We start from the raw sequence: 22,554 nt of genomic DNA, 5'->3' as shown, positions 1-22,554 counted from the left end.
TATATACACTATTTGAATAAAAGCTAAATTATTTTTAATTCAAGATGATGCAGTCAATAAATATATAGTCCAGCCCCAAAATTTAGTTTTTGTTTGATGACTTTTGATTATTTTTTTTGTATGATTTTTGGTATAAGTCCATTTCAGATATTTGCTTTTATATGTCTTCATTTTTGTTTCACCGTCTACCCAAATAGCATTGTATTGACCCTTTTTTGCAGAACAGCAGCTACTGCAAACTACTGTCTTGGTGCGATTCATTATGTAAGTGAAGAATGTGGATTTCATGCTTGAACAAATGCTGTAATTTCTATAAAAAAAAAGATATACATGCACTGCCAAGCCACAAGGATTCTTGCAGGTTTCAATTCTGCTTTCAGTGACGGGAATACTGAAAATGCTCACATGGTATAAGATTTTTAATTGCTTGATGAAGTTTATATTTTAGTGAAATGTAATATAATCAAGTGGTGGATTGGTTAACTCGTTTAGTTATTAGAGGGGAGTCGGACACTAAACCACTAAAGATGCTTGTATACCTCAGACCTGGGTATAGAGTTAAGAAAATATACTGTATGTCCACAGACAGAAAAAAACATGTAGGTCTGTAAAATCTTTTTTTTTATATTGTTCTGTAATTAAAATATTTTTTAAAAAGCTGGAAGGCTCATTTTTCTTAAATGTTTGTGCACTCATTCAACACGCGAAACCAGAATATCCGTATAATTCTTTATATTCTATAAATGTTTACCAGTAAAATCAATCGGAAACGTATACGAGCTAAAACTATACAAATAATTGAAAACAGCAGTCAAAATTTTTTTTTTTTTTTTACAAATAAATTACAAGTCACCTTTCATTGCATAGTCAAACAAATTTGACCAAAAATAATAAATATACATTACATTCAAAAAGAGGTGGATTTTGTCAAAAAGTAATGACTGCGTGGTAAGAACAGAATGTGTTCTTTTTAAGGATTTCACTTCAGCTCCATCTGAGACATTGATTTGTCCTGTAAGCGTTTAGTCTTCTTGTATCTGTAGACTAAGTAGATGATGGCAAGCAGGAAGACGATGCTCAGAACCAGGAGAATCCACTGTCCCGCCACAGCACCTGCCTCATCCACGCTCAGTCCCAGAAAACTGACCGTGCTCGGCTTCTCTTCTATCACTGAAGTGACTGAAACAAGCAGGAGAGACGCGTGTGAGCATTTCACTAGTGTTAAAAAGCGCCATGGTCTAGATTTCTGTTCATTTTTATTCATGTTTTAATGTCATGTCAAATTACAGAACAAAAAAATTGTTTCTAAACGCTATAATTAACCTCGTGTATATTATAATTAACCTCAAATAAAGTTTATAATTAACCTCAGAACAGAGCAGAATATAGAGGAACAGAACAGAAGTGAACTGAATAATACTCGAATTCTTCGAGCATCATTACTGGGGACAGATTATTTAATAAATTACAAATTGGGCACATGCAGTAAGTTATATACTTATTAGGTTATGATTTTTTTTTATACATGTGTTTTATACATGTTATATTTTTATACAATAATACAAAAGTCTTGTGCATTGCTAATAACAGCAATATTGAGGACAGATATTCTGTTATAATAAAATTGTAAAATGCAGTACCAAGTTTAAGTGTTAAATGTCAAAAAAAAATATATATATATATATATATATATATATATATATATATATATATATATATATATGTATGTATATGTATATATATATGTATGTATATATATGTATGTATGTATGGATGTGGGTGATTCTATAATGGTGGGTAATAGTCAAACTCTGTTACCAAGGTAGAGTAACAGTGCTGACAATAGTGTAACAGAAATGACAGTTTTATTTTATTTTTTGGCTGGCATAAATGCTTTCCACTAATGGAAACGTGATTGAAAGATCTTTAAATAACCCAATGTGAGTTCAGTAATAAATTCTGTTTACCTTTTGTATATTGTGGTAACAGAGTTGACATTCTAGAAAATAGCTCTTGGTGCAACAAGTTTGTAGATTATTTTCTCAGAGAGAGCACACTGATACTTTTCAGAGCTTCAGATCTTATCAGTGAGTGAAAGTGACATCATTTCCTGTAACTTACACAATTCTAAAAGAAAATTCCCCCAATTTAAAGGCAACATATGGTATGGTAACAGAGTTGACGCAAGATTTATGGACACACATTTTTCTAAGAAAAATATTTGAAATAACTTAATGATGTATAATATATATATATATATATATATATATATATATATATATATATATATATATATATATATATATATATAGTGTGCGTGTATGCAGTTTATAGTTTATATAAATAAATTATAGAAAATCTATTTAAAATGCATTGGTTATGGGATTAGTCAGAAATGTTGAAATTTTACTTTTTTCAGCACAAATAAATAAAAATGCAATTACAATTCTAAAACTGCAATTATATTCCATTCCGTAAAAATACTTCTTTTTTTTTATAAACTTTTTCTATTTGAGTAATCCCCTAAAATCAGTGGTTTAAAATTGTGCTGGAGCTTCAGTATATTGGAAAGTCATTGAGATTGGCTTGCTAACATTCAAATTGTACTCCGCTCCAATTAATTTGACTGAAATCCATCCCAGTTTCCCAGCTGAAGCACATTTATTTTTCAATAAAATGCAGGAAATTGAGTGGTAAACCAACATTTGAGTATCGCTTCACGAACTCCGAGCTTACTTTTGTAAGGCGTCCAATCGTACTCTGGCCATCCCAGGACGTCACCGTTCTTTTTGTTCTCCTCTTCAAGCCACTCGATGAGCGGCTGGAAATACTCCATCAGAGGCTGGACTGACATTTTGGGCTGGCCAGTAATCAAAGTCATGGCTTCGGGCCAGGGTTTACTGAAGCCCATCTTCATCACATCACTGAGGAGGAGGGAGTAGAGTTCTTTTACTCGCAAGCAAAAATGATGAGGATCTATAAAGTCCTGCTACTTTATTACTTCTAGTGCTTGTAAAAACTGGAAACAGTTCTCGGTGGTTTACTGACCCCAGGAGTTTCCCTGCTTCTTTGGACTGGTAGATGTCACAGTTGTGGAGCGGAGCTGGCTGACCAGCGGCTTCACACAGGGCTTTGTGGAACTGGAACTGGATTACAAAACTCACAAAGTACCTTTTGGAGCCAAACCAAATAGACGGTCAATCCAATTTTTTATTTGATTGCATGAGTCGTGTAACATGATATATTAGTGATATATTTTATTGTCTACCTGACGTAGGGCACGTTAGCTGGGATGTGGAATTTTGCACCAGGGTCGAAGTCTTCCTCAGTGCGGGGTACAGGTGGACACAATCCCTGGTACTTCATTCTGTTAGTATAATATACACAAATTCACATGCAACACATAAATATACACATCATATATACAGTATTTTTGAGATCGCACTTGATCTGCATACTCTCTCAACTAGGGCTGTCGTCAACTAAGGATTTTTTTGGTCGACCAATAGTCGATCATTTTAAACATTAGTCGACAAATTGCACGATTATTAATAAACAATTAAACATTATTATGAGCCTTTAATTGACTATAGCCTAATAAGCTCTCAACTGCACACGCAAAGCTTGACACAGAAGTGATGATTAAAATAGGAAAATAGGTCACCTCAGGTTCCACCACTCTTTGTTGTACTCTGAGCTTGAGATCCTTCCATCAAACACCTTCCACCTCCACTGGTCCATTAGGTAACCAAAAGGCAGGAAGGCAATCTTATCCAAGGCAATGCTCATCAGAAAGTTGATGGTGCTTTCTACAGACCAGTAAGACACTTAGGGTTTGAACTAGCTTTTTTTTGTGTTTCCTTGCCACTTCTTTGTAGATGTATGAGCTGTACCTTTATTGTCCTCCACCTTGTCCAGCAGGCCAATGCTCTGGAGATGTTTAGGTGTGGAAACGGACAGGGCCAGTACATCACCGATGGCCTCGTGGAATCCAGGGTTGGCGCCGTCACGGAAAGAGATGGGTTGGTCCTTATACTGCAGGAAGTATTGAACATGGCCCATCTCGTGGTGCACAGTGATGAGGTCGTCCATGGTCACCACCGTGCACTGCTTGATTCTTGAGATGGTAAGAGGATGGGAAAAGTTAACAACGAAGTTCCCAAGATAAAAAGTTGCTATTGATGTCTTTATTGCTCTAGCACCCTCTATTTTAAATATAATTGGTTAAACTTCCTTTGAAACCAATTATGTACATTTTTATGCAATTTCATAATTAATCTCTTTGTCTTAATATAAAATATGGTTAAAATAAAATTTAAGTAAACTAAGTCACACTTTTGGGTCACATCTAGTAAAACTTGTATGCAATTTTTTTTTAATTAAACTAACCACTTCTGCTACTTCTGCTTGGATAGATTTTTGGACAAACTTTATGAAAAACGGTATTACCATCCTTCAATGTTAAACTTATATATCAAACCTCTTCTGCCCTAGTATGGACGTCTTACTGCAGTATGAGGCTTGTACCTGAAGTCTTTGCGGTTGTAGAAGTCCCAAGCAGAAGCATGGCAGACCACTTCACGTCCATCTGTTGGCTTTTCCAGCATGGACTTGTTCCAGAACTCAGGAGGCATGGGCAGAAGACCTAAAGAAGTGAAAAACCTGTCTGATTCCTCGAACATCCGAATGGGGTTCCAACCCTGAAGAATACAAAAGAGCACCTCACAATCAGAGGACACCATAAAAACATCTACAGGTATGAGTGCCATTTATGTGTTTCACAGTATTACCATTATTTACGCTCAGTATAAATAGCCACTGATTTCAGAAAATGAGTCATTTGTCCAAGAAATGAAGACTGTCAGAATATAAATAGATTAAAGAATGATTAATCGTACTTGAGCAATCATGGCTGGTGTGGCATCCACTTGCGTGGCATCAGGGTACGGAATGACAAGGTCCATAATAGCAGACCATGTTTGGGCCCACATATTTCCTGAGAAAAAACGAACAGAGAAGAACATTAGCCAACTGAAAGGCAGGATGTGAGCGATAGTGTAGTATCTCAATCCAAATGGAACTGGAGGAAACCGCTGGGCTTGGAATTCCGAGCCATTTAATCTCCAGCTATGTGGAACCGTTGCGTACACACAAACACAAGTACACACAGTTTCCAAACGTGCAAATGTAGCCACTGATATGTACACACACACAGTCACGCTTGATGATTTTGAAAGCACATTAAATCCTGTCGATTGCTTTGGAGTTGCCGCAGACAACTGCAGAATATCAATGTAAAAAAGATTTTTTTTTTATCCAGGCCATTTTCGTTGATTTTAATCTTTGAACAATTTAGCTCATTGCAGTAAATTCAGCAATGAAAAACTTTTCATGTTTTTTTTTGCAGACATTATGCAGATTTTGTCTAGTTGTTCATGTTTAACCACTTCTTTTAAAGAAACGTTGCGTTTAAAAATTATGTAGGGATGCATGGTTAATTTAGCATTTTTGAAGGATTCACTTGATGATGAGTTGAACGATTGATCGGCTAAGATGTTTGGCAAAGTTAGAAACATTTCTGTTTTATTACTTGTCAAGTATGTGGTCTTGTATGCTGAAATACAAATTTGAAAGTAAGCTAAAGAGAAAACAATTTCTAATAAAATCACAAATTTGATCTCCATCACAAGGCTCCATGTGTATTCCCTACAAATAAACATGTAACATTATGACTGACTTCACTTGTTAATGCACAAGAGCAGCAATTGAATTATTAAAATGTCTTTATTCCCACCCAGCGCTATAGATACTGGTTACATTTCATATGGTCTGCTTACTCCCCAGTGATAGTTATGTTTAGGGGTGGGCCTTCATGTTTACTTTTTGTCTAATAGATACAGTACGTTTCCCATGAGATTGTGCCGATTTAGTCACAAATAAACAAGTTTAAATTCCCATTAAGCAAAAGAGTTTAGGTGTCAGTTATAGTACATCATTTTAGTTTACCAAAGCATCTTAAAATTAATTTTATTACACCATGTAAATTTCATCTCTCACCGAGCAGATGAGCTGGAATTGGTCCTTTAAGGTTGATTCGTTCCGGTCCATATTTCTTGTGCAGGGCTCTGCGCACATAGGCATGAACGTTGAGGTAGAGCGGTTCTAGATCCTTCCACAAGGCCTCCAGATCCTCTTCAAAGGTGGGGGTCTCATACAGAGAACGCCAGAATGCCCCGTTATCAGTGTGACCTGATATTACATAAAACGATCAACATTAGAGCTTCATTCAAAGCTCTCAGGAACTATTAATGTGTAAAATGTGAAAATTGAAATTCACAGAAAGCTATTAAATATCTTTCTCCAGCTGTCCCGTGCTGCAAGAGAGGCTCATACAAAAAGTGCTTTATTTTCAGGCACTTACCGTTGCTCTCTGCGGCTAAGTTGGCAAGCTCCACGTATCTCTTGTAGCTGTTGCGGAGCTCTCTGCCCGAGGCATTACGCCAACCCTGCCAGGCGAACAGCAGCTCATCGTAATCCCTGGACTCGGCCATGATCTTATTCAGATCTGGAAAACAAATACACAAACACATCAAAAACAGCATAAGGGGTTATAGTAATCAATTTGGCAGGCTGGGATATGAAAAACAGACTCTGTAAGCACTTTCATTGTTCACTGTTTTACTATAAACAGTTTGCGGTTAGCATAAATAACGAAGACAGAAAAGGCCATAGTGAGTTTTTGCACAGCGCGTGCAAAACTTTTAAAACATCAGAATATAGAAAAATGAATAAAAGTGAACTCACCTGGATCTAGAGGCAGACAAGTTGATTGATCTTTGCAGACTGTGGCTACACTGTACAAGGTCTCCATGGATGCTAGCAAATTGTTGTACTATGAACATATATATGTGAAGTCAGTCTTCCAAAAAGCCAAAGTTCAGCTCTAAGAAAAATACTATAACTATCTATCTATTATCTGTTTCTTTTCTCACCTCTATAAGATCTTTTTCAGAAAGTGCAGCTCTCTCAAGGTCGCTCAGTTTGGTCAGGATTCTCTTCACCGACTCGTCCTGGAAGTCGCTGGTGTCAAACTTGCGGGCCTCTAGTCCATAGATCTTTGTGTGGTTGGCCATCTCCAAATTTTTTTGCAGCTAAAGCCAAAAATTGCAACATGAGACTCTCAAAATGAGCGGCGTTGTAGAGTAGAGAGCAGACCGGGCCTCACCATGGTCTCCTTGTTGGCTTCAGTGATGTCAGTGTTGTAGGTCCAGGAGGCCTCGGTGTAAGCGTTCCAGACCTCCTCCGCTGTGCTGTTGTATTCCTCTAAGAACTGCTTGGCCAGCATCTCATCTGTTACTTTCCCTGAGGCATTCAAAAAACATGAGAATGAGTTCTGCTTATTTTCTGTGAAAGCATTGTAGAACTAATATATAAGGCAACAGCATTTTAAAATATCAAAAACAGAAGTGAAAATAATAAATCAAACCATGCTCAAGTGTGTTAAACTACACTTTGGTGCCCCTGAAACTACTATAATGAGTTTGTCTTCCTCAATGAAATTATTTGTTGGTTATTAAAGTGCATGTTTGCAAAGGGTGCTTAAAAATATACTTTATTTTTTTAATTCAGCTATGTGACAAAGAGCAAACTGAAAGTGATTTTAGACACTTAATTGCCTTTTTATTTCAATCAATTTAAAAAGTATTATAGTTTAATTTAACATGAAATTAGGTTAGTTTAACTTGACAGTTTTATGTTATCCATAATGACTTAAGATGTTTATTTTTTTAATTGATTAATATATTTTTAATTTTACAGTATTACAAAGTGCACTTTTCAAGAACTTTAGTCATGAAAGTGTACACTTATTACACATAAGTGGCATTTTATTTCATTAATTTCACATTAAAAGTACATTTTATAAATATACTTTAATGTTTCAAGTGCACTGCATTAAGTACATTTTTTTCACAAGCTTAAAAAACATGGGTTTGGCAACTAAGCTAAGAGACATTTCCACCGGGTGCACTTTTATGCAGGTTAGGGAGCATGATTCAATGTGTTATTTGTGTTGTTTTCTTTATATAATTAACTAAATTAAGAACCTGTCCTAATAAAAATAGCATGCACACATTCTTACCGATGTCTTCAGGGTAGCCTTCTGGTACCGGTGGCACCCAATCAAAATCAGGCCAGCCCAGCGTCTCTCCGGTTTTTTCATTCTGTTCCTTCAGCCAGGTAGTAACTGGCTCAAAATAGCTCATCAGGGGGCTGGCGTCCATTTTGTTGGTGCCCAGAGCCTCTTCTAGCACTTCTGTCCAAGGTTTTGAAGAGCCAGCCTTCAAGACTTTCCTTCCAAACAGAATAAAGGAGCACTTAATCTCAACTTTCCGTTAATCACGATGATACCGTTTCATTCAAACCCCCAGCAGTCGCAGTGTAAGTACATACTCTAAAATAGCTCCAGCATCTCTTGATCTGTAGATATCGCATTTGTGCAGAGGTCCGGTATGTCCAGCAGCCTCACACAATTTCTGATGGAACTGGAACTGTAGAATGAAGCTCACAAAGTATCTACGAGAGGTCGAGTAAGAGAAAGCAGTTATCTTCTGTGTTCATACTAAGTTTTATTATTGATTGCTAATTTAGCACGGGCAGCTCATGGTGATGAACCCACCTGATGTACGGTGTGTTTCCAGGAATGTGATATTTCGCTCCAGCGTCAAAATGCTCCTCTGTACGTCTGGTCGGTGGACAGATGCCTTGGTATTTTGTCCTAATAAAAGATCAAATATTCACATTCAGTTAAGCAATTTAAGTCGGCTGATAGCATGAAAAAAGCATGCACCAAAATGCAATGAGATTTAGCTTGCATTTACACTGGAATTCAAAGATTTGGGGTTGGTTTAAAAAAGAAGTCAGCAAGGCTATATTAATTTAACCCAAAATACCAGAAATTGTCATAATATGCTGATTCACTCAAAAATATATTTATAATTGTTGTGGAATACATAATCTCTCGCTTTGTACATATGTATTAATATTCCAGGAGTCATTAAGTAATTTCTTTGAAACGGGTATCCTATGTAAAGCTATGTGTTCTTGCAGTGTACTAAAAGTATATACCAATGCACAAGTATATAAAGTACAGCACAAGCACGCTCTAATGGCACAAACAATTGATTGCGGACCCCAATGTTCCATTATGAGACCCTGTTTTGTCTTGTTTTTTTACTGTACCTGAGGTACCACCATTCTGCATTGTAACGTTCAGGCGGTGTTTGTCCACTAAACACACCCCAGCGCCACTGGTCAATAAGGTACCCAAAGGGAAGGAAGGCGATCTTTTCCAAAGCCATCTTCAGCAGGTAGTTGATGTCGCTCTCTATAGAATTTCAAATGCGTCATCGGCTTATCTCAGGTTTTCACTAGTAAGTATCATTCTGAACGTCTTTGGCCTACCCGCATCTTCGGTCAGTTGGTCCAGGAGGCCGATGGTGTGGAGATGTTTGGGTGTGGACACAGACAGAGACAGCACGTCTCCTATGGCCTCATGGAAGCCAGGATTGGCTCCTCTCCTAAAGCTGACCGGCTGCTCTTTGTACTGGAGGTAATATTCAACATGGCCCATCTCATGATGCACGGTGAAAAGCTGCTCCATAGTCACAGTGGTGCACTGTTTGATTCTGTCAAGGATCACACATTTTGCTGCATTACTTAAGAGTATCTCTGATGGTGATTTGTGTATCTCTCTGCCGATCCCTTTCTACATCATGTACTATTTTGAAACTAAGCATTCATAGTTTGATGTGGTGCAATCAAATTATTCAGTTTATTTCAGCTTTTTATCACATTATGGTTTGTAGAATACATGCCATAATTGTGAATTTATATCCTGAAATGCAAAATAAGAAAGTGTAATTCTCACCATATTTTAAATGATTGAAAATTTCAACCTTTTTGAAATAAGAACAACTAGAGCCTGTCAGCCATCAAAAAAATGCCCCTATAGGTCATTCGTGGAAGCACCTTATTACAACCTGTTTTCACATTTTAAAGTTAAGATTAGGGCTGAAAAATATATTGCACGATATATTCATGTGCATCTTGTCAGTAAAGTTTTTTTTTTAAATAGCGATAAATCTCCATCAACTGATTTTTTATTTTATTTTGAATAAAAAAAAAAACTGATAAGAACAGGGATTACTTCTGTGCAACAATATGAGCTAGATTAACATTTGATAATTAGACTGCAGATGAATATGATTAACGTACCTGAAGTCTTTGCGGTTGTAGAAGTCCCAGGCAGAGGCATGGCAGACCACATCCCTTCCGTCAGTGGGTTTTTCCAGCATGGCCTTTTCCCAAAACTCATCAGGCATTTCGAGCAAACCCAGAGAGGTGAAGAACTCTTCCGCCACCCGGAACATGTGAGTAGCATTATAACCCTGTTACAGCATTATAACCACAAATCACTTGATCAGTCTCTGGAGTTCTGAGGATATTGTTGACTGATCAAGATATAGTTCTGTTCGCTTACTTTATCAGCCATGGTGTGTGTCACATCTACATTGGGCTTGTCAGGAAAAGGGATCATCATGTTGTAGATGTTGTTCCACGTTTGTGACCACATATTGCCTGAAACAGAAACACAATGAGAACATATTATAAAAAATCACAGTGTTGAAGCCTGTATGCATAATACAGGAAATTGCATTCATGGTGTATTTATATTCACAAAGTCAGAATTCTGTGATTTAAACTTGCAATTGCTTGATGATATAAAAAAAAGAGGTAAACTCACAATTGCAAAGTGTTAACTCAGAACTATGTAAAAAAAATGAAAGTCGCGTAATGTGAAGAAAAAATTTGCACTATATCTTAATTGATGTACTATTTTAACATTATTTGTAAAAATAACACTAATAATACTTTGAAAGTAAGTCTCATTACTGAATATTAGTAAATTCATTATATATTTTTGTAAACAATCATCACCGATGTTATAGCATTATATTACTATTGTACTCCTTGTTGTGTTTTTTGCTGTGTTTCAATGCATTATATAGATTTTATAGATGCACTTTTATATTACACATTTTTATAAGATCATACCATGCCTTATTAGGTGCATTACAAGGCATAATTAATGCATTAAAAATAATTCTATAATGCATTATATATAAAGTAAAGTGTTACCAATGTGACAGATTACTAATGCTTCTCTGTTGTAAGTTGCTTTAAACAAAAGCCTCTGCTGAATGCGCAATTGTACAGTACATGTAAGCAGTCTAAATCTATTTTCCTGTCTTAAGTGGGTGATTTTTGGCCAGAGCACATTGTAACGAGGACCAGATTTTATGCTTTATCTCAAAGTCTGGCTTTTATAAACTAGTTGTGTAATATCAGTAATAATAAACCATCTTCAATCATTCGTAAAGCAGTATTTTTCACAATCTGACGACTTACCCAAGAGGTGGGCGGGGATGGGACCCTTGAGGTTGATGTATTTAGGACCGTAGTAGTCGTAGAGCTTTCGTCTAACAAAGGCATGCAGGTTTTGATAGAGAGGATCAAGCTGCTTAAACAGATCCTCTAGGTCTTGCTCAAAGGTCTTAGATTCATACCAGGAACGCCAGTAATGTCCTGTATCGTCAAAGCCTAGGGAGAACAGATAAGAAGAACGGCTTGTCAAATCTTTCTTTTTTTTTTTTTTTCTCCCTTCTCCAAAAATGACTCACTCACCGTCCATCTGAGAGGCCTTGTTGCTGAGCTCCACAAACTCAGGGTAGAGGGATCTGAGTGGGACCCCTGAGGCGTTGTGCCAGCCTTCCCAGGCATACAGAAGCCTCTTATAGCTCCTTGAGGTAGCCATTATTTCTGTGATCTCTGAAAACACATATATAACATTAATGCGTAATAATTAAAGTAATAGTTAACCCAACATTATCTAAACCTGAGTCCACCAAACATGTAATGTACAGTAGTTGAGTTGGCATCTTTATCTTCTGAACAGATTTAGAGCAATATTATGAATATATATTGCTCGCATTTTTGGCCAGAAACTGTGGATTTGATGGTTTATCACAAACGTGTTTGAACTCATTCTGACGGCACCCATTCACTGCAAAGAATCCATCGGTGTGCGAGTGATACGAAGCTAAATTTCTGTAAATCTGTTGTGATGGACAAACAAACGCATTTACATCTTGGATGACCTGAAGGAGAATGCGTTTTCAGGGAATTTTCATTTTTATTTTAACACCAGCTCTTCAGTGAAACACTTCTAGTTCAAGATTTAGGTTGTGCTGAGTCTCGCAAATGAGCCCCAGATGAAGAAAGGGCGTTTGTTTACAACTGCGTTCCGGATTTTTGTGGTCCACAGAAGCTAAATCGGTGAGGTTTCTCAGGAAGAGCTTTTAGTTTGGACGCCCCTGATGTCTTATCTGTAACACAAGTATGTGTACTTCCTTGTGCGTATACGAGTATTTTCACCTTCGTTTCGACCTTTACCGACACACATCAACAAAGTGTTTGGAGCGTTTCTCACCAGGCTCCAAAGACCAGCATTCCTCTGAAGGGAGACACACCTGTGCCTTTGAGTAGATGCTGTCCATCTGGCTCAGAATGGTATTGTACTAAGAAAACAAAGAGAGCGATCAAAAAACATCTCGATGTGTCGTCAAGAGCTCTTCTTTCACAGCTCCAGCGGTCAACTCACCCGCTCTCTTTCTGCGGTTGGGAGATTGGCGGCTCCCAGAACATTGATCTTACTGAGGATTTTCTTCAGGTCTGGATTAGCGAAGCTCTCCATGAGAGATTCACTGAAGGTAGCCTTTGCTTTTTTGCCCCATGCCTCTGTGAAAGCCTGCTCTTCCAAAGATGCGGCAACCTGAAGGAAACAATGAGTCGGATTATTTTATGCAGAGTAGTTTTAATGAAATTTAAATGAAAACTGATCATATTTGTTTGTTACTATCGACGTCGGGCAGTAACACGTTACTTAATAACTTGTTACTGTAATTTGCAGGGTACGAGAAAATAAAACGATTCATGGAAAATAAAAAAATCTTAACATAAAATATGTAAAACAAATCATCTGTTGCACAAAAGAAACTAATATAAAATATAACGATTAACAGGTGTTTCTATTTAAGCTATAACACGTGTTTGCAGCGTTGAGCAGTGCATTGCAGAAATTGGCTTGCTCGCAAATACTCTCATAGACATTATGAAAGATTTATTATAGATATATTTATTGTTTTTTTACAGAGATTTGTGAGATTGCAATGACCTCAGATGTCTTTTTGAGATTATAAATGGCACTCTTTGCTGGCGTTCTGCTAAACCATGCACGCAACAGCCACCTGCTTTAGTTAAAAATAACAGTATTTACAGTATTTGTAATATCACATATTTGTTGAGAGTGTGTATGCTGGAATTTCATAAATTTAAGGGAGAAAAAAGATAGATATGCTTATGAATCAAGAACAAGGCATTTATAGATAGATAGATATATAAACTGCTTATTAATGACTTCTAATGTAGGGACAGTGCTTTATAGAATATATATTTTCTAATGCTTACTTGTGCAGTTATTAAGTAGTTAGTTGTTATGCAAGTTGTTTTGCAAAAAAAGAACCGTCTTTATAAGAGTCATTTTCCCGTGAACCACAACTCACAACATGCATTGTATATTTTTGATTTCCTTAAAAGCATGATCCACAAGAGCCATTTGTTTGGAAATCAGATAACACTAGTCACAGTGAATATTTTTGCATCACTAAAAAGAATTAGCTCATAAGCCTAATTTGTTTGCGAATCTGATTTGCGTTCTGTGTTTCTCTAGCGTACGTGAATTCATTCTCATCTGTCTGGGAATCAGAATAGCTGCACTGTACGCTTCGCTAAAAACGTTGACTCAACAGAAATACATTTCTCATCCGATCAATCCAGGTAGATAAAATGAAGTATGGGTCTGTGCTTCTCGGCGTTGATATTGTTTTGCACTCAGAAGGTTTTTTTTTTTATTTTTATTCAGTAAATGAAAGCATGCAGCCTTGGCCTAGTAGTTATTACATGTGCTCTGACTTAACATGATGCTTTGATGTTCGAGTATTTTTATTCAATTGTATTATGTCACCATATTTCTTTCTCTCCCCATGAATCTCAGTCCTGTTTTTTCATACTCTGTTAATAATCATTTCTCACTCTTGCTCAAGCCCAGAACAGTTTTGAGATTCTTTCACTCTTGTTTTGTTTCAATAAGACCTTGAATTGCTTTTGCAGCAGCAAGGGATAAAACGAGGTGACTGAGTTCGCACCATACGTCAAATTATTCTCTGGATCCTGACAGGAAATGATTTCTTTTGGGGAACACGAATAGCACCAGGAACAATCCAGACTGAGGTATAAAGCACCTGCTAGCTCATATGCCATAAAACGGTATTGTGCTTGCTGTGGAGAACCTTTTAGTCATTACATTTCAGTCAGTTAGACATCATTGAGCTGAGAATGTGGCTATATTATCAGGGACAATGATTGCTCCCACACTCCGTATATTTGAGAGACTTAGGTCGTGGGTTGGGAGTGGGATGTGGGGAAATAAAGGTGAAGTTGAATATTTGTCATTGGATATTTCATAGATTTACATCCTTCACCCTCATGTTGTATAAAAAGACCTTAGAGGTTAATATGATCACTGACCTCCATTGTATAGCCAAAAAATGCAGAGACATTCTTCATAATATACCGTATATTTTTTTTTATGTTACACAAAAGAAAGAAAGTCATAATGTTTCTGATACGAGAATGTCAGAATGTTTAGAAATGTACGTTAAGGACAGGGCGTCTAACTTAAAGCAAGACTAATTGTTCAAAAACAGGATTCTTCAGGACACATGCTAAAATGATGCACAAAACTAACATAGCGCAATAAACCTGAACGAAACAACATAAAATGCTGCATCCCGTGCTAGCAAAAAGTTAGCTCTGTTCATTTAAAATTCCTTACATTCTGGCGCCCATTCTTTCTGAAGGTTTATTATATCCTGGACTTGGGCGCGTCACTCTTTCTTGATGTTTTACCCCTTCCTTCCTGCTGTGTACGTTTGACCCCAGCATCCCTTCTCTGTTATGATAACCGCGGGACGCGATGACCCTGGCGCAGCGGTTGCACACATCAGTTCACGAGGTGATACCTTTGTTGACCCCAGTGGAGATGAGCTTCCATCACTGATTAACAAGCTGTTGACGCGCATCTATCTCTATTATATCTCGTCCTTCACTCGAATGTTCACACTCGGTTTTCCTCAGAGATAAAGACAGCTAGCTTCTTGTTTTTTCACCTCTTATTCCAAGGTCCCATTTGTCCTGTCGTGTTTATGCAAGAATGTGATGATATGGGTGCAAGGTTCAAGGCTTGACGTGAACCAGAAACATCGTAAGGACTGACACTATAAAAAGGGTGATGAGATCAATCTAGCGAGCTTCGGCTTGGCTCTGAAACATCCCTGAAAACCTCCCCAAACACTTCCCCTCTCTAATCGTCAGATGTTTGATGGGTATGGAATGTGAGCTTTCCGAGCAGATTGTACTTGTTTTCCACCTCGTTGTGTCTTTGAAAGATCTAAATTGTTTTTTAAAATAGCCCTTTTCTTTATTTTTAGAGGCTAATTAAAAAAACCTCACTGATTCCAGCCTCTTTTTCTGTTTGATCTGACCTCACTCAAAGCAGAAATGAAATTATGGGCTACACATGGCCACTCCGCCGCAGAAATTGAGCGGAGATAAAGAGCGTTTCTAATGTATGGGAGTGGCATGGCACTAAAGTAGATTGTGGAATCCGCTGCATGAATAATGCATACTCTTGGGACGCATTTACATAAACATTTTTTTCACAGACATCTGGCACGGATCAGATTTTTGCAGTCTGATTTAGACCAACTTTAAATATGCTTCTATTGCTGCACTCTGTCAATAATAATTTAGTGGATTTGCAACAAGTACCACACTAATAAATGACAATGCTACTGTAATAAAATCTCTGAATATCACTTTAGTTGGAAATCCAGTCTAAAATCTGTTTAGATAAGACTAATGAATTATGTTTTGCTAAAGTTCAATCAAAATATTTAAGAATGGAGAAGACAAATTCAAGAGTTAAAATCAATACCCACTCCATATAAATATCTTTATTCCATATAAATATTGTGATTTTAATTATGTATTTATTTATTTATATGTATGTGTACTGTCTATATTTACTGTATACACACACAAACACACAGTACATAGTTTGAAAAAAAAAAAGTTTTTATATTTTATATTATATATAAATACATTTAATAGATAACATTTTTCTTAAATATATACTTGTATGTGTTTGCATTTATATATAGATAATATGCATAGCATGCAAATATTATGTAAATAAAAACTTTTCTTTTTTAGTTTTTTTGTACAATTTATGTCTAAATTCACAAAAGATAATAGGTGCGCCTCAGGATACGTAAATGCAATAAAAATAAATCAAATTTAAGTTGATGCAAGTGCCTTCCAGATGCGTTATTCTAAATCGCTGCAGTCATCAACAGTGCCCCGAAAGACGCATCAGCATATGCCGCATTAGCATAACCTCCGTCGGCCATCTGTTGAACGCACACCACCAAGATGCCTACAGTCATGATGACTGCGAAACCAAAAATACCTGCTCCAGCAACCACGAGCGGCGTCCTGTGACGGCGGTCTCTGTGGAATGAGTGTGACGGGCGTGTTGCTTTGATACAGTGCTGCTTTATCTTCACACGCAGTCAGGGCGAGTCCTGGCCTCTCGCCCGCTGCCTCCAATAGAGATGCCCAAAACAGAGTCTCTTTGATCACCTCGTTTGATGTGTCTGAAATAATAGACATCACTCCAGGCGTCGCTCAGGTTCTGCCCAGCTCTCTATCAGCCCTTTTTACAGCTTTTTGTGTTGAGGTTTGGTTCAGATGTTGAGCAGCGAGTTAGCGGTGCCAGCACTCATTTGAAAAGCTGTGAGTGAGTGTTGAGACAGCTGTGAAACCGTGTTGAGACAGCTGTCTGAAGGAGGCGAGCGAGTGTGTGTGTGTGTGTGTGTGTGTCTGAGAGCAACGGTGACCACCGTATCCAGTCAAACTTTTGTTCACAGTCTATATCAACTTCTGTTTTTCTGCGTGGAACTGAGCTGAAGTGATTCATCATTTAAGCACAGATTGGATGGAGGAGAAGATTCAGTTATCAGTTTGTTTTACCATGCTGAGATGCTATAAGCTTTTCTTTTTACCGGTATCTGAGAGAAATGAATAATAATTGGTACCGTTTCTGTTATTAGCTGTTGTTTCGGTAACTTTTCATAGCAAGGTCCCGTTAGTTAATGCATTAGATAAAGTTCACCCAAAAAGCTGTCACTTACTCAAGTTTTTCCAAACCTAAACAAAGATATTTTGAAGAGTATCAGTAGCCATTGAAGTCCATGATGTGTGAATAAAAATGGAAATCAATGGCTAATGTTGGTTTCTTGCATTCTAAGTAAATGAGGACAAAATGTTTTTTTTGGAACTCTCCCATTAACTAAGAATGCTGAATATGTTTATTACTGCATTTTTTTTCTTCTGTGGTAATGTTGTAACAACTGTTCATCCATGTTCTCAGATTCACTCAATAATAATAATGTGCTTTTGATAATGTAAATGTTGAACGCAAAATTAACTAAGATGAATAAATTCTTCATTTGAAAAATCTAGTCATCTAACGTTTACAAATAGAAACTTACTTTAAGTTAACCTTTTTTATAACAATATGCAGTACCCATTTCAACCACTAACAGGCGATATCACATACTGCGCCTTAAATCTGTATGATCCTGCCCAATTCTAGTCATCGTAAAACCCAGCTCATGTCAAGAAATTAACTTGATTCCTGTTTCTCAGAAAAATAATACTGCCAGTAATTACATTTGCGTTCCAGGACGGAATGCCTTTGTTTGTGCAGTACCCACTTCAGCCACTAGCGGTCAATCTTACGTACTGCACCTTTAAACCCCAACACGATCTTCTACTGCAAAGCCCTTCCTCTTCCACTAGTTCTGTCTGGCTCATTTGACTCTCGGTTCTGTCCGGGACCCTAGACTTTCCTCCTCGTCTAAGCTTGTCCAGCTAGTGAGGTTGTTCCTGGTCCTCGGTTTCCACCAGCTTCACCTTAATCCTCCGAGCCTGCGATGTTGCCCTGGTCATTGGCTGTGATCCATCCCCCCTCCCCCTTTCATCACCACCTCTCCCTTCCACTTCTTCCTCACTGGTGATACGCATCTGAGTGCGTAACGTCTGGTTTGGTTTAGTTCTTGTTTTCTCAGTTTCTACAGTATGTCTGTCTTTGGTTGTTTTTGTGGCTTCTGATTCATTACACTTGTGTCTCGTTTAGTTCCTACTTACCCCGGCGTGTGTTTAAATAGCTCTCTGTTTGTTCACTTTGTGTACAAAGTTGTGTACATTTACTTTTACTTTTGGATTACTAGGAATTCTTGGATTACCTTCTTTTGTTTGTTTTAATAAACACCTGCTGCTTTTAGATCCTTCACTCAGCTTACCCAACTTCTCATAAGCCGCGAAAGAGCAAGGAAATGATGACACATGAATATATTCTTGTAATGATTAGTCATGTCCTTCAACACAAGTGAATGTTACTCAATAATCTCACATTTATTGCTCGCTCGCTTAGATGAAACTTTACAGTCTTCAAACTGTCTGCTATCAATTAAAACACCTATAATAAAACTCTGTGAAAAACGTAATTATCCTGTCTTAAGCTGTTAAATTAACACAGGCTGTCCAAATGGCTGATTCATCAGTCCTATATGCAAATAACGCTGCCTGAATCCAACCGTTCCGCATGCAAAGCAATCGTGGATTGTGCTACATGAAGTTATGTGCAGATGTAGCTCTACAAGCAGGATTACTGGGTGTCTGTGCAACTGTTGCTTCACGGTACCTGCTGCTGAGAATTGTAATCTGTCAGGTTGGTGTTGTAGCTCCAGCTGGCCTCTGTGCTGAAGTAGAAGACCTCCTCGGCGGTTGAGTTGTAGTCACTCACGAAGCTCTCGGCTCCTTCCTCTGTCATTAAATAATCCCCCGGGATCCACTCGGGTTTCAGAGCCCCGCTCGTGCTGATGAGAGTCAGCAGCACCACTGCCCGGTACATAATTGACCACAACTGCGACGTGAGGAAAGGGAAGAGTGCAGGAATGAAAGTTCCCGGAGGAGCCGTCTTAACACACTCACTGCTGGATGCTCCTGTGGTTGTTTCGTATGTGTCCTTCCTTCCCCCTTTCTCCTGTTAATCAGGCACAGAGCTGCCACAGCCGGCTCTTTTAAGTGCCAGTTTAACCCAACCCACCCTCTCCTCTTGAAAGATACCGACAGTTGCTCTCTTTCGCTCTCTCTCTGTCTGTCCCTCCTACTTTCCCCTTCCTCCTCTCTCCCAGGATTTCCCTCCACCTTTTAGTTTTTCTCAACTGCTTATAGACACCTGGATTTTATAGAAAGATTTTTTTTTTCTTTATCTGAGACAGCAGTCATATTCTCAGACCTTGCATACTATTCCAAGACATTCAATCGGTCTGGATATGAACTCAGATCTTCTTAGAACAATTGATCATTCATTTAATAGCTCTTCTTACTGTATGACAGCATTTGTGACTGTTTTTTAAAGAGAAAATATGCTACTTCTGTCCTCATTTATTTGCTATTGTGTCGTTCCAAACCTGTATGACATTCTTTAAAAACTGTTTATTTTAAAAATTGTATTCTGTTGAACATAAATTTAAATATTTTAAATATTTTGGTCTATATAACAAATTTGAAATGGCATCATTTGGAACATTAAATCCTTTAACATTTAGGATTTTTATTTATTTATAGTTTTATATGATATATATAACATTATTATGTTTTGAATGTGCTTACAGTGTATTTCAAATCTTATCAGTATACTACTTAAAGTAAGTAGGACTTTAGGATAAGTGGATGTTAAAGGTTCTTCGTGGAACCATTCATGTTAATAAAGAACCCTTAATTTTAATAGTGCAAATATGTACTATGGTCAAGTAGGTCGAAAAGCACTTTTTAGTGCAACTAAATGCATTTAATATAATTTAATTGTAAACCTTCTATTACAGAAATATCGCATTTAGTATATGCTATCAGTAAAACGTACAGTTAAAGGTATGCTATAATTGTACTATAATTGTATTATTTTTTTACAAGGGTGTCTATCTGTCACGTCTTTGGACTGTTATTGTTTTTGTCATGTGCTCTGTGTGCCCTACCTTCCGTTCCTGTTAATTATGTCATTGTCTTCACCTGTTTTTTGTTAATTTAGTCAATTTCCTTGTGTATTTAAGTCCTGTGTGTTGGTATTCAGTTTGTCCGATCGTTGAGGTCCTTACACATGGTTTATGTTCTGCCTGCTTGCTTGTATATATTTATTTTGCCCGATTAGAAGATTAAATTATTTTACTTGTCACCTGCTCCGTTACTCTAAAAACACAACTGAGGCATTTCCAGAGTTGGGCAAGATCCGAATTTTAATATATACTGTCTTTTTAAAAGTAATTAATACATTATAATATTACTGTCTCTGAATGGAAATGCATTACACTGCTTTTGCGTAAGTACTATAAATATAGTGTAAGGCCGACATGGTATAGTATGACCCCGTAGGTCTCCAAATCGACAGCATAATGTTATAAGCACAGTGAAGACATGATACAGTAAGTAATGTTTTAAGTAAACATAATGTGCAGATTAATGAATAAAATTAATCTCAAAATAGAAATTTGATGATGGCAAAACCCTGTCTTAATGGAGTTATTCAGTCATTTGCAGATTCGTTCAGATTGATTGATTCGTTCAGAAACAAAGCAGAATGGCTCACTGAATCATTAATTCGCTATTTGTTTAAAAACATGGATTCATAATGAAACGTATGTGTGTTGTACACATGCATTTAAGGTGTTGAGCACTGTAGCGTATTATTTATTACGTATTACCTCTCAGGACTATGACCCTGTTCTGGGGCTGCTAAAATTACATTTTAGGGCTAGAAATGCATATTAATATTTACAAGTAAATTAAGAACCACATAATTTTGGGTTAAAATGTGTTGTAATGAGTATAATATTACCAAAATTATATTAATAATGCCTTATTTTACTACGTTACAGCAAAAAGTAATACATTACTCTAATTACTGTAATTGCTTTACTTTCGTAATGCGTTACTCCCAACACCTCTGCATTGCCAAGCTCCAGCTCTTTTATCTCTGTTCAATCAGCAATTCTACAGAGAGAGGCAGAGTATTGCTTTCTATTCACTAAGGAGGTAAATCTTAGTGAAGCAGGTAGATGGTTTAAATAGCTTCTTGCACTACAGTGGTTACATCTGCAGTGTTGCATGAAGAGCTCTGAAGTGCCTGCTGTTAGAATTAAAAAATGTCAAGTATTTTATCATCCAAACTGAAATCAGTTGCTTTGGTTCACTGTAGCAAAACTACATGTCAACTAGCATTCATTATGTGTCTGTTGAATATACTGTATGCTAACATGTATGGATAAATAGGACTCTTTGCAAGTATGTGAACATTCTAGCTATTTTACCTAAGTCTACTAATATAAAATAAGCATTGTGTTGTTTTCAGGTTTGTTTTAGCTAGTACTTAAATAAACAATGTCAAGATGTGATATAGTCCATTATAAATTAAGTACTTTAAATGTGATGTTCATTGTGTACAATGTATACTAATTAGAACATTTTATATATATATATATATATATATATATATATATATATATATATATATATATAGTAAATGTTCTAATTATATTCTATATACTGTATATATATACATATATGCATTCATTATAATGCCTTGAGGCTACTCTTATAATGTGTTTATTCATATGGGCTTCATAAAAAGTGTTACCACTTTTTTACTTGAAAGGCTTGACTTTCATTCCTACTGCTGGTAAAATACGTGTTGCGCCTTCTCCCGTTCTTATTTTTTGTGGTCCGTCTCCTCTTACAGGAAACTGTCTCTCAACATTGGAATGGATGTTGTGGCATTGCATACCATTGCAAAGATAATAACAGTGTTGCAATTTGCACTGATTCGACCGTAACGATATTGTTCTGAGCTTGGCACCGCATGGAAGGAAACCTCACAGAGAAACCCAGGGAAAGATTGTCAGTTTATTCCTGCATGTGACTTTGAGAACAAGTCTCCTTGTGTTGAGAATGAAGAAGTGCGTAATCACACATCCAGATGAGCGTACTGGAGAATCCGTCCGTAATCCTTGAGCAAACGATGTCATCCTCCCGGAATTTATGTGATGGGCTTTTTTTTGAGAAGACGGATTAGGGCAGCTTATGGTGTCACGACCATGTCCATAGTTCTTCGCTGACTGAGCTAACGACTCCTGCACTGCATGACCTCCTATTAGGCATTTTTGGGGGGTGTGAAAAAGGAAAAAGCAGCATGGT

At 37.2% G+C, this 22,554-nt stretch overlaps 1 protein-coding gene across 1 annotated transcript; it reads right to left on the bottom strand.

The window, feature by feature from the left end:
* Positions 1–717: 717 nt before the first annotated feature.
* ace (angiotensin I converting enzyme (peptidyl-dipeptidase A) 1) lies at positions 718–19,376 on the bottom strand. The gene is made up of 25 exons (XM_043254377.1): positions 19,007–19,376; positions 12,722–12,892; positions 12,551–12,638; positions 11,746–11,889; positions 11,470–11,661; positions 10,541–10,638; positions 10,276–10,448; positions 9,463–9,686; positions 9,241–9,385; positions 8,678–8,776; positions 8,452–8,574; positions 8,141–8,352; positions 7,226–7,362; positions 6,993–7,151; positions 6,805–6,892; positions 6,422–6,565; positions 6,058–6,249; positions 4,899–4,996; positions 4,528–4,700; positions 3,894–4,117; positions 3,665–3,809; positions 3,269–3,367; positions 3,049–3,171; positions 2,737–2,924; positions 718–1,179 (listed from the first exon to the last, which is right to left on the bottom strand). The coding sequence occupies exons 1-25, from the start codon at positions 19,214–19,216 to the stop codon at positions 980–982; spliced, it is 3,849 nt and encodes a 1,282-aa protein (XP_043110312.1). The 5' UTR covers positions 19,217–19,376; the 3' UTR covers positions 718–979.
* Positions 19,377–22,554: the final 3,178 nt, after the last annotated feature.

This window comes from Puntigrus tetrazona, chromosome 12 (assembly GCF_018831695.1).
Source record: "Puntigrus tetrazona isolate hp1 chromosome 12, ASM1883169v1, whole genome shotgun sequence".
In the NCBI taxonomy this organism is placed as follows: domain Eukaryota; kingdom Metazoa; phylum Chordata; class Actinopteri; order Cypriniformes; family Cyprinidae; genus Puntigrus; species Puntigrus tetrazona.
The sequence above is the reverse complement of the archived record's forward strand: the minus strand, read 5'-3'. Positions and strand labels throughout refer to the sequence as shown.

Bases quoted from the DNA above. Each gene is read 5' to 3' on its own strand.
- ace (XM_043254377.1), bottom strand. From the start codon at position 19,216: ATGTACCGGGCAGTGGTGCTGCTGACTCTCATCAGCACGAGCGGGGCT. The intron at 9,687-10,275 runs GTACGTTAATCA...GATCCTTGACAG, and splicing joins TACAACCGCAAAGACTTCAG to AATCAAACAGTGCACCACTG. The intron at 6,893-6,992 runs GTGAGAAAAGAA...ATATGTTCATAG, and splicing joins CTGAAAAAGATCTTATAGAG to TACAACAATTTGCTAGCATC.